The 12664-nt window shown below is 42.8% G+C and overlaps 1 protein-coding gene and 1 long non-coding RNA gene across 3 annotated transcripts in view; one reads left to right on the forward strand and one right to left on the reverse strand.

Moving 5' to 3' along the window:
- The window catches only part of FBXW12 (F-box and WD repeat domain containing 12), a 16161-nt gene continuing 3497 nt past the window's right edge, over positions 1 to 12664 (forward strand). Inside the window, exons 1-6 of one of the 2 annotated variants that reach the window (XM_030568535.1) lie at positions 1 to 240; positions 3230 to 3267; positions 5149 to 5201; positions 6688 to 6809; positions 8871 to 9080; positions 10578 to 10742. In XM_030568535.1, coding sequence (XP_030424395.1) covers positions 148 to 240; positions 3230 to 3267; positions 5149 to 5201; positions 6688 to 6809; positions 8871 to 9080; positions 10578 to 10742 — 681 coding nt within the window. In that variant the 5' untranslated portion in view covers positions 1 to 147. Of the gene's footprint in view, positions 241 to 3229; positions 3268 to 5148; positions 5313 to 6687; positions 6810 to 8870; positions 9081 to 10577; positions 10743 to 12664 lie in introns of both variants that reach the window. The other variant, XM_030568534.1, reaches the window with a different exon arrangement.
- Positions 10804 to 12664, reverse strand: part of LOC115654373 — a 23077-nt gene continuing 21216 nt past the window's right edge. The window contains exon 4 of the long non-coding RNA XR_004001183.1: positions 10804 to 12229. This is a non-coding gene — a long non-coding RNA (uncharacterized LOC115654373). The remainder of the gene's footprint in view (positions 12230 to 12664) is intronic.

Below are 12664 nucleotides of genomic sequence, written 5' to 3' on the forward strand. Positions count from 1 at the left end.
CAGCACGGCCAACTGACTGCCACCCGCGCTAGCTCCGCCTCTGAGCAGCCGCTGTAGCTGAAGCAGGAAACCGGGTCCGGAAGCAGAAAGACGCGAGGCGCAGGCGTGGAAGCGGCCGGGCTCTTCCCGGCGAGGTGAGGGCTGGAGATGAGCTGCGAGCTGCTCACGCTAGACTGCCTCGTCCACGTCTTCTCTTACCTGGAGGCACCGGATCTGCTCCGCGCCGCGCGGGTGAACCAGGTACCCAGCCGGGGCTGGCCACCCCTGGGGCACGGGGGGCGCCTCGCCTCGGCTCCGCTCCAGCGCCCGCAGCCGCGTGTGTAGCGCAGGGGGATGAGGGCTCGCGTCGGTCGCACCCCGTTGGTAGGACACGGATGGCGTCTGCCCAGCTCTGCGGGCCGCCTTGGGGACCGCTGCACAGCCCGGGCCCCTGGGGTGGGGGCTTCTCCCTTTCCCCAGACACACTGCACCAGGCTGGGCGTGCCCTGGCGCTGGAGGAATGAACGGGCTTTTGCAACCCTATTTCCTAGAGCTGCTTTAGCGCTTCTCGCCACTCCCTGCCGGGGGTGCCTTTCCCCACTGAAATAACACAGGTTCGTGCCCCACCCAAGGGAATTCCCTGCCACTGCCCCTGAGCACACCCCGCTGTGCTGTAGGGAGAGCCTGCTTCACAAATTAACTCCCCGCCTGGCCCTGAGCCTGTGTGTTTTGCCTTGACGTTTAGAAACTCCCGCAGAGCGGTCCTGGCACGAGCTGTCTGAGCTGTGAAATTGACAGCAGGCTGGAGCAGGGGTGCTGTAACCCTGTATCTAATGGAAACCACTTCAAGCCAGGGGGTGCAGCAGCACCCCCTGCACCCCCATTCTAGCACCTGCGGGCTGGAGGAGCGCACACAGGTCTGGAGACAACCATCAGGCCTGCAATAAGCGTTCCCTTACACCCTTTAAGACCACTAGTAATGAGCCTCTCCCTTGAGCCTTTCTTTCATCTCCATTATCACCCCTACTCTGATCCATGTTCGGTGCTGCAGCCTCAGCCCCTCTAAGAGCTCACACACCCACCAACCTGCAGGTATTCTCTTCTCTAGTCTCTGCCATGGCAGAAGAATTGTGTATAGCACGCTATTGCATCCAAACTCCCCATATTCCCTGTGCTTGCATCCAAGCCATCATGGGGGAGGCAACTGTGGCCAGAGGGGTGGGAGGGTGAGGATAGAGAATGAGGCAGGGGAGGATAAAAAATGGAGGGCAGTGACAGAGTCTGCTGCAGGATCTAACCTCTCCTAGCAAACACCATCCTGTTTCTGCAATGTGGAAGCACATAGTGTCTGTTCTAGCCCCATACCTGCTCCTACTGTGTGGGGATGAGCAGACCTTGAAGTGGGAAATAGGAACTTGTTCTTAGGATATGTCTACACTATGAAATTAGGTCGAATTTATAGAAGTCGTTTTTTTAGAAATCATTTTTATGCAGTTGTGTGTGTCCCCACACAAAATGTTCTAAGTGCATTAGGTTGGCGGATTGCGTCCACAGTACCGAGGCTACCGTCGACTTCCGGAGCGTGGCACTGTGGGTAGCTGTGAGTAACTATCCCACAGTTGCCACAGTCTCCGCCGCCCCTTGAGATTCTGGGTTGTGATCCCAATACCTGATGGGACAAAAACAGTGTCATGGGTAGTTCTGGGTACATGTCATCAGGCTCCCATCTCCCTCCCTCCAAGCAATGACAGACAATCGTTTCGTGCCTTTTTTCCTGGGTTACCTGTGCAGACGTCATACCATGGCAAGCATGGAGCCTGCTCAGCTCACCATCACCGTATTTCTCCTGGGTGCTGGCAGATGTGGGACTGCATTGCTACATAGCAGCAGCTCATTGCCTTTTGGCAGCAGACGGTGCATTACGATTGGTAGCCATCGTTGTCGTATTCCTGAGTGCTCTTTTAGCCGACCGCAGTGAGATTGGTCAGGGGCACCTGGGCAGACATGGGGGTGACTCAACCAGGTCATACTGCACTGTCTGCTACCAGCCTAAGATGTTAAAGATAGATGGATACCTCATATATCAAACTTATATATTTGAGGCCTCCGAGAGGAACCTGACACACATCTCTTGAGAATCCAGTTGCCATGTTTTAGGTTTGACTTGAGATCAAAACTTTGCTTTGGTTGGCCCCAGTGTGGAATACTCATTACACAATACATAAGGGTAGGTGAGTTGGTTTGGTTTTTCCCCAGAGGCATGTGTTTATTATGGCCACGACTGGCCCCATAGTTTATAATCTTTGTTCCTCTATTTTTGCCCTTGTGTTATAGCTCCTCATTCTGTTCTTTTCATCTGCAGGTGGCAATAACCCATTTTAACATTACAATATTAACCTGCTTTTCTGTTTTAGATTGCTTTTATTGTGCTACTGGACTCAGCACCTTAAGTAAATAGATGGTGCAGGGTGGCTGTCTTTAAATAGTTAGCTTTTAGTATGGAGAAGTAAACACACATACAGATAAAGCGTGTGTACACAAACACTGACGGAAATGTCAACAAAATACAATCTTGAACAGTTATCTAGCACATTTCTGAATCAGTAGTAATACTCTATATTACTGTTTTGTATGACTTTAATATCCTACACTGAATGTGCAGTGGGTGGTATAAACTGATTGAATTGTTAACAATCCTTTAAGATCTATAAATTATATATATCTGATCACATACATTCAGCTTAATGGAACTTGTAAAAATGAGGTTTTACTCTCCATCTGATGTTATTTCCGCTAGTAGCAAGTTAGTTGGGCGTTCTAAGCGTAGATGTTTATTGATCTTTCCTGTCACAATGATTATTTTCAAATTTTGTGATTGAGCCTGAACTACTTAACTAAAAAGCTTGCTAGGCCAGTCCTTGTATGTATGTCCAAATTTACAAAACTTTGTTCATGATTTTAACCACATAATTCCTATAAAAATCAATGTAAAACTATAACCAATTGATTTTTCAAAATTCCCCCTTAGTGTGTTGTGCTAAACATTCATACAAAATGTAAACTTAAAAAGAGTGATGATTCAAAGAAATTGGGGTGCAGCACAGACCTAGAAAGATTTTCTGGTCCCCTTCCCTCTTCATTGACTGGTGTTATCTTCTCTTTTCTGTTGCTCACAGTAACTCTGATAAGTTTGAAACCCAGCTTTCTTCATTCTAAAATGTCTCATCTTTCTCCCTCCCCTTGGTAATAGGCATGGAACGAAGCCGCAGGCACAACTTCCCTATGGCGGTGAGTGCTTCTTTCAGTGTTTCAGGGAGTCCAGGCTAGGTATTGTTGACAAGCTGCAAGGTGATCTTTTTGGGGTAGAGTGGGCACTCTCTGGGTTTCCCTGCTCAGTGTCCCTCACTGGCATTCTTTTATAGACACTTCCATGGTACTTTTCTTTACCTTTTTTAGTAGCCCTTGGTTCCCATTTTGGCACCTCCTTTCTTCAGAGGGTAGTCATTGGTGTTCCTGTGGGTGGGCTCTTTCAGGGGCTTCACGGCTACCAAGTACCAGTCCTGCAAGGTGCTGAACATCAACCTGGGTGCCCTCACCCCCACTGACTCTGATGGAGACTGAGACAACCCTGTCTCTCTTGGGGCATCCACAGAATGAGAACCTGGAAATACTTGTGAACCAGGAATTTTAACTACATAAAGTCAAAGAGCATACAAGATGGTGGACAAAGGGCTCACAGGGTTGATTGTAAGGCATGTATATGTGTGTGCACACACTGTTCTTCACCTCACCTTAGTGTTTGGAATCCATTCCCTTTGGCTGATATGAAACAATAGCCGCATCATACAAATACCACCTTATTTAAGTAACTTAGATTGTTACTGCTCTGCATTAAGGGCACCCCTCCAGTGCTCTGGGCACCCTGGATAATCTTTTAAAAATACAGTAATGAATAAGGCAGATCCATCTGTTACCCCAGGAGCAACACAGTTAACTTATAACTGAACTGGCATCCTTGTTAGCACAGCCTCAGTGTAGCCTATGGCCTCACTGCTATCTTCTAACTCTTATAGAGGTTTTCTTTCTATGTGAAGTACATGGGCATGGTGGGGAAAAGGGTGACCAGATAGCAGGTGTGACAAATCGAGACAGGGATGTGGAGTAATCAGCACCTATATAAGAAAAAGCCCCAAATATCAGAACCGTCTCCTACAATGTCAGGACATCTGGTCACCCTAGTGGGGAAGCTTCTGCTGCCACCAAGTGGGCTATATCTATTCAGCAGACAAGTACAGGCCTTTGGTCTGCAGGCTGGCACCATTTATTAGCACATTTATTTTTAAATAAATTAAAAGAAAATGAATAAATTCCAGGACTAGGAAAGAACAGATCAGTTCAGGTTCCAGGAGAGTTTACCACTACTGGTTGGGAGCACTGCTGGGTGTGTGTTTACTATCACAGGGACATTTTAATTTTAGGTGGGCCATATTTTGAACTTACAAACCTTGTTTTTGTACAGTCAGATTCTTCAAAGGCCAGGCACTCCCTTGTAGAGGTGGGTGATATCTTAGAGGAAAAACTGATTCTGAGTCACATCTTTCCATAAGTGCCTTTATGGGGAGTAGAAATTGTGCTTTCTGGGCCTGATCTTCTGCCTAATAAAGTCAGTAGAAAAACACACATTGACTCAAGTGCTGCTGAATCACACTCACTCTGGGGATTGCTGTAAGTCTCTCACGGATTGTCTGTACTTCAGGAAGTTACACTTTCACTCAAACAGTTCTAGAATGCTTTCTTTAATGCATTATATGCAATCAGGCTTCAGAAAAAAAAACCAAAACATTTTCAGCATGTTGCAGTGAGCAGAATAGTGGAGGCAGACAAATTGATGTTTGTACTCTCATTCCATGATGGCGGTTCCTTATTTCCATCTCTTCGTATTTCATGATGGTGACTGCAGTGTCTTATTTTGTGACTGGGGAGGAATTCCCTTTCTTTCTCTACTGACGCATCTTAAATTCCTCAATTAAAAATAACAAAATCATGCTTTTATCCATGACAAATCTTTGGATGTACATGACATCCACCAAATGTGAATATTTAAGAAAAGTGTTGCAGAATGACCATCCTCTACTTTTAACTGAATAGTGTCACCTTTATGCTTCATAGAAGGCTGTGCCTAGATCGATGGACCTTTTGCAATATTTCCAACCTGACTCCAGGTATGCAGACATGGAAACAGTACTATCTCCACCGCTCCAAACTTGAGCATGAAATGGCATCAGGTCGGCCATCAGCTGATTATAAATGTTGCCCCATGAGAGGACATAAAGGTATGTGAGAAAACGATAAAAAGAATGGTTACTTCTGTTGTAAGGTGTTTTGTACAAATGGATCCAATCCCTCATGGGATCTAGGCAGACAAATGCTTTATACGTTAGCAATAAACACTTCAGCAGCCTGCAAAATTGTTGTTCCTAATTTGAACATGCATTTTTTTTACATGCAAATTCCACAAATCCAAAAGCTGGAAAGCTTTACTGGTACAAAACCATGAGGAAAATCTTCAGATTCAGTTGAAGAACCTTGGAAAATTGGCCTTATGGTATGATGGAGTGTGTACATTCTCAGAACAGGGCCCTGAACGTTTTTAAATTACCAGCTTCATCCCATAACATTTTGCAGAAAATGTCTTCTTCAAAGATGGTGACATAAAACTAAATAAGAATCTCATCTGTTATTCCAGGCTGGTTAAATAAATTCTCTCTCTCACTGATAACTATGGCCAGATATTTAAAGGGACTTAGGTGCCTATCTTTAACTTTAGATACATATATACCTGTAATAATCTGGCCCTATATTTTCTGAGTTGCATGTCATCTTCAGTAAAGTCCAAATTAAATAGCACCCACACAGAAAAATTTAAGACTGGACTCTGAATTCCACACATAAATAAAAGTAGACTCTAATTTACTATATTCTCTTCAGATAGCAAGAAATTAAAGGGTAAATTGCACTAACTCAAGCCATGAAGGCTATGTTCATGCATCATATAGTAAAACCAACTAGAATGCAAGTTTTGGAATATATCATATTTTCATTCAAACAGTAAGACTGTCAACAGTTAACAGCTTTAACTAAGGCAATTTTTATTGCTACCCAGGTATTATGCGGAAGAGTTATTTTCTGAAATAAAGGTTGTTTAATCACCTTGTCAGTATAGGGGATAATTTGTGATTTATTTTCCCTCCTGCAGACACTTTTTTCTGTTTTTGCATGAAAAGTTTTTTGTTTTTGTTTTTTTTGGCTGAACATGTTTTGGATAAAGCAGCAAAGAATCCTGTGGCACCTTATAGACTAACAGACGTTTTGAAGCATAAGCTTTCGTGGGTGAATACCCACTTCTTCAGATGCATGTTTTGGATAATAGCTTGGGCTACACTAATAAGTGAGTCATCACACTCATGAAAAATGGAACACTGTATCTACCATTACTCTATCAGGAATAAACGACTAGGCTGTGTTTAAACGTGCAGAATGATAATGTGCCAGGAAGCAATCCAGACCTCCCCAGATTTGTATCCCCATTCTGCTTAATGCCATTAGTCTTCTATTTAATGCTTTGCTGATAGGGGCCTTACTGTTCCTGGTGAGCATGAAATCAGTTGATGGTCATAGTGATATTTTTGTTGTATTTTATTATTGTAGGTAAAATAGTTGGTATGGCTTATCTCTCAGACAACGAGCACGTGTTTGGTGGTGGAAAGCTGAGATCTGTGGTTTGCACTGCATCTACTGATGGCACTATCCGAGCATGGCAGGTCCAAGAGGTGGGATGCATGCTCTTTACAAGTCCAGTGTCACCATCAAGAATATTTATACCATCATTTAAAAAACAATGATGTGTCCTACTCCTCTTACATGATTTGTTGTTCTAGAATAGCTCTAAATCATCAGAAGGCAGTAGTTAAAATACAGGCCAAACATTGCCCATGCTTTTTAATTCAAACTGAGTGAACTGTTCCAAAAGTACAGATGCCATAAGATGGCTAGTATGTAAATAAGGACGGGGGACTACAGATAACTCAGTTTTTGTTCCTAGTGTCATCTCTCTAAAGTTATGCAGGGGGAAATTGTGGCATTTTTTAAAGTATAGAAGAGAACACCCACTAGTTTGTTTTTTGGGCCATACCTAGATCTTGAATCTTTTTCCCATCCACACTCCATAATGGCCCAACCTCATCCATCCTTTTTATTTATATAAAAAAATACCCCTCCTATTATTTAATTTCATTTCCTTGGCAAGAGCTAGTTCAGCTTGACTTTTAGCAATTCTCACTTTATTCCTCCATTTTTCTATCTCCTACAATATAGCTTTGTTTGCTGACCAGCCCCTTCTTCCATTTCCTATAAGCTCTCTGTTTCCTCCTATTAACCTTTTTTGAGGTGGCTATTCATCTGGAGCCTTTCCCTTCAAGTTCCGCAAACTTCAGATTGTTTTTGTATAGTTGATTTGAAGACGTTCCAAGCCTCTTTTGTATTTAAGTCCTTGAGCTCTTCTCTTCAACTGACTTTAACTAAATACCTTACTTTCCCAAAGTCATAGAATCATAGAATGTCAGGGTTGGAAGGGACCTCAGGAGGTCATCTAGTCCAACCCCCTGCTCACAGCAGGACCAGTCGCCAACTAAATTCCCAAATCACCCCTCAAAAATTGAACTCACAACCCTGGGTTTAGCAGGCCAATGCTCAAACCACAATTATGAGAGCCGGAGCATTGTAAACATGGTTGGGGAAATTAGTGCAGTAATATGGCAAACTTTTAAGTTAGCTGTTGCCAGTATTGGTAGCATTCCCCCCCTACAAACCTTTGGCATGCAGTATTACACACCTACATTTTGCATGCCTATTAAATTGTAAATCAATGGACAGGGATCCTTAACATCAATCATCTGACATGCACACCCATTTTTTGATTGATTTACAACACTGTTTGTCACTGTTGAGTTCAGCCCAGGACTTGAGAGCAAGCAGGTGCAACTCTGCTTGCGTCAGCTGACCTGAACAGAATCATGCCAAGGATGAACTGGGCCACGAGAATCAAATCTTGCAATAGATGACTTGTGGAAATGTGCTTGGTCTCAATTTAATTCTTGTGATCATTAGACCACTTCAGAAACCACCATCCATTTTGGCAGACTGAAATGCTATTGGCAGTTCCTGCTCAGGAGAGACCCAGCACTTGAGTAGTAAAGGGTATTGTGTTGTAGGTCCAAACTGAGATGAATTTGCATAGCAAGGCAGCAGATGTTTCTGTGTAGTCTGCCTGCATGTACATGTGGTTCTAAAATGTGCTTTTAATTCTCATTGCAGCCCAGTTTGTGATGGTACCCTAAAGATGGTAGGGACAATAAAAGAGAATAGGGGAGAAGGAAGATTTAAAAACTATTGCAGGTTCTTGCTATCAAACGGTGGTGAAGGAGTTGAATTTTCCAGTCCTGTGGTCTGCAGTGTCACTGGGTGTGGGGAGAAGTGAGATTTGTGGTGCAAAGGAAACATCCAATTATTTAAAATGTCATCTTTGGAAAGAGCTGCTTGGCTGCAATTTAGGATTTTTGAAATACAATCGAGTAAGCTGAGTCACTACTAGAATCCAGTGTGGGAGGAGACTTCCAACAAGGAGGAAAATAATGGCTATCTTGTTAAAGGAAAACTATTTCAACCCAAACACTGGAAAATACCAAGCAAAATGTTATTCAAATAGGTATTATCTTCAATGGTATATACATACAAAAACAAGCAATGGGGAAAAAGGGGATGCATTATTGATAGCAATTTAAATCTATTTAAAATGCACATAAGCTGGCCCCTAACTGCATATTTTTGTTCAGGGTACACAGATATGGTCAAGTCCATCCCAGGAAGTGCCGTTTATAAAGGTTATTACTGTCCCAGAGTACAAACTAGCAATCAGCACAGACGCCCGTGGAACCATCAAAGTCTGGCATGGAGAAAGTGGGGAAGAGCTTGCTGCATTCTCCACATCATCATCCTCGTCCACTTTGGTTACCTACTCAGTGAACAACAAGCCCTTCCTCACTGTAAGTAAACAAAGGCAACTGTAAATTAATGACCACTCATCTAACAAGATCACTTACACCTAGATATATGCTCACTTACAATAATGAGGAATATGCTTCTGATATGGTGCATTTTAAGCACTGGGAGATAGGAATTAAAGGTGCATAAAATTTATTTAGAGAGACATCAGGTGAAATCTCGGACCCATTGGAATCAATGGCAGAACTTCAAGTAACTTCACTGAGGCCAGGATTTCATCCTTGAACAGTCTGTGAAGAATGGATTATTCTGCACTGGATAATCTATGTTCTAGTGCTTCATCCAATCTCATTTCAAAAGTCTTCAGGAATGGAACTTTAACCACTACACTGTGTGGATGTGTCTCTTCCAAGGGCTTTAGTTCTCACAGCCTGGAGTTCTGATTTTTAGCTTAAAATTGATTATTTTACTAACTTCATTCTTTTTCTGTTGATTATAGCACAGTCATGCTCCCTTGTGTTTATACCCTTTTGGAGACTAAGAGATCCCCTTTGAGTTGCTCCTTATCACATTCTATTTAGTTCTTCTGATCTTCCCTCCAGGCCCTTTAATCATTTTTGGTTTCTCCTTGGACTCCTTTGAGTTTGTCTACATGTTTTTGTAACAAAGTATCTAGAACATAGGAAAATGCCACATGCTAAGTGTTTATACAAATGGTTGTAATGTACATCTTCTGCCTTGCTATTACAATGGAGCAAGTACAGGCATGTGTTGTGGAAGTATGTCAGAGCAGGACAATAGAATTTGTGCTTATTTTGGCTAGAAATAGAAAAAGGCTTTAACTGTAGTTGTCTTTGTGGGGTTTGTTTGGGAAGTGACTGTTTCAGCCCTCTGTGGAGTTATCCCCTCGCTAGCAGCACTGAGTACTGCACAGTCTTGTATTCGTCATAACTGCGGGCAGTAGGGTTAATAAGACTGAATGTGTATTATAGTAGTTCAAAGCTACAGCATAGTGGCATTGTGCTACTGCAGCAGCACTTGATGGGAGACTGGAATCAAAGACGCTGAATCATTAGGAAATATCTCTCCACTGCCTTTTGCTTCTGCTGCTCCTGATACACAATACATGGAAGGTGTCTGATTCACCAAACTACATATAATGAGGTGGTTTACCTCCACAGGGTTGTGTTTATCCTGTATGCCAACTGCTGTAAGAGTGTCAGGAGAGCAGCTGTGATGACCCCTAAAAATGGACTCAGTTTTTTTGTTTTTTTTTTTTTTTTTAAAGCTCAGTCAACAGTAGGAAGTTTCCTTTTCTTTTGAATGGACCATGTAGGAGACTCTGTGCTATGCGAACCTTGATGTGAGATACACTTTAGCCTTCAGGCAGGTGCTGATAGTATCACTCAAAGTTTAAATTCAAATGAGACAAAAATGCTTGATGCCATGAGCACTAAACCTTCGGATTCATATAATTTTAACAGAAGCTGGGATGTTGTAACCATGTTTCTTTCTTACTCATCTTTTCTTTATTGTAGGCAGCCACTGCAGGAGGTGTTATCTATACGCTAGAAGTTCCTAATCTAAATCAGGTTTCATGTATTACAGCATTTCAAAACTCTAGCATTGATTTATTACTTTGTTCACCAGACGAGCAATGGCTAGTTGCTGGTTCTACTGAGAATGCAGATACATCTTCAAAGGTACAGTATGCTGTTAAACCCTCATATAAAACTGGAAGCTGCATTTAAATATAGGGTCTCTACGTTTTAATATAGTCTCTCGCCTTCCTCTTGATCTATTGGCACATCTTACTGAGTGACTAATGGACTCAGCTGCATTTATGTAGAACAATCTCTACCTCAAAGTAGGTAAACATTTATTCTTCCTTTGTTACAACATTTTCCTAATTAACAAAGAATTTGCCCTTCCTCAACGAAGTGCCCAATTTATTTTATCCCATAAATCTTAATAACATTACACATAATTTATAATACAGCTTGCTGTTATGAAACACTCTGCTTGTAATGCAACAGCCTGAATTTGAATATCTAAAATGTTGCATTTTATATTTTTTGTGGTGCAAGTAGAGCAGTGGTCCCTAACCTTTTCGTCTGGTGGGCGCCAGATGAAGGACCACTGCAGCGGTGGAGCACCTGCAAAAATGCTGCCGAAATTCAGCGGCATTTCGGCGGCGAAGCCTCTTGATGATGCCACTTGCCATCGACAAACAATGTCATCGAGAGGCGTCTCCCCTGAAATTCGGGAGTGACACCTCTCGATGTCATTTGTTGGTGACAGGCGTCATCGAGAGGGGTCCCCGCCGAAATACCGCTGAAATTCGGTGACATTTCAGCAGGTGCTCTCCTGGGGCCCAGGACGCAGGTGCATTAAGATGCACCCACGGGCGCCGCGTTGGGGACCACTGAAGTAGAGCCATCAATGTAGCAATTTTCCATATCTGCTAATAACTAATGTGAAAATTAGAAAAATTTAAATACCATAGAAACTTTGCTGGAAGAGTAAACAAATAACTTGTTCTCAGTGCTGGGCATCTGATGCACCTAGTGGTTATCATCAAGCTCCTCACCTTTACAGAATGAGAAACCTTACAACTGAATTTCCTTGCTAATGGCTAGGTTCAACTAAATTCCAGGAAGACACTTTTTCATCCAAATTTCTTGATTGGTCAAAACCTAAATGGTTTTTTTTGGAAAGGGGTAGACTTTGACAAACTTACATTGGACTCCTGCCTGGTTTTCTGCCAGCTTGCCTATGTCAACTTCCCTGGATTCAGGACCCCATATCTTCCAGGCCAGTTACTTCCCTCCGTTGCCCAACTTCTGAGAGTCCTGGCTGCGACAGGAGCTTGAGAGTCAGTGCTCCCAGTCAGTTTGCCAGGTAGGCTACAGAGGACCCAGGGTGCATCTGGCAGATGCAGATTTACTGACCATTCTTTTTCAGTTTCACTGCTGCCCATCACTAACTAGCAGCAGTGAAACTGACAAGGTGCTTAACTTGACCAGTCTGGTCAATTTCACAACTGCTATTCAGTGATGGGCAGCAGTGAGACAATCATTACTTTTATTAGCAGCTGTCAGGGTTTCCAGTGTCCTCATCTCCACTGCAGCCTACCAGACGGGCAGCCAGGGATCACATTTCATTTTGGAAACACGATGTTTCAGTGTTTCTGAAACAAAATAATGTGGGATTTCAGTTCTGTGAAAACTTGAGGTTTTGGCATTTCTGTCCTAAGTCGAGATACATTTTTTTTCCCCAGAAATACATTTTGACAGAAAATGTTTCCCAATCAGCTTTGAACTCATCCTAGATTCATATTTGCTTAAGCGATATTCTACCATAAATTAGATAACTTGAGCAACAAATTTTCCACCATCCTTGACAGGTTAGATTGTTTTAGAATGGACACTGAAAAGTTTACTAGAAACACCTCACAAAATAATAAACCAAGCCACAAGTCATTTGTGATCCTTCTTTGTGCAAAAAGTGCCACTTTCAGCAGTACTCTGCTAGTGTCCTTCTAGTCAACACCCCATACACACTTTCTACATGCACATTTTAGCACAGCTGCCTGCTGGACAAAAGGAAAGTGGACTGGAATAGC

This window comes from Gopherus evgoodei, chromosome 7 (genome assembly GCF_007399415.2).
Source record: "Gopherus evgoodei ecotype Sinaloan lineage chromosome 7, rGopEvg1_v1.p, whole genome shotgun sequence".
Classification (NCBI taxonomy): domain Eukaryota; kingdom Metazoa; phylum Chordata; order Testudines; family Testudinidae; genus Gopherus; species Gopherus evgoodei.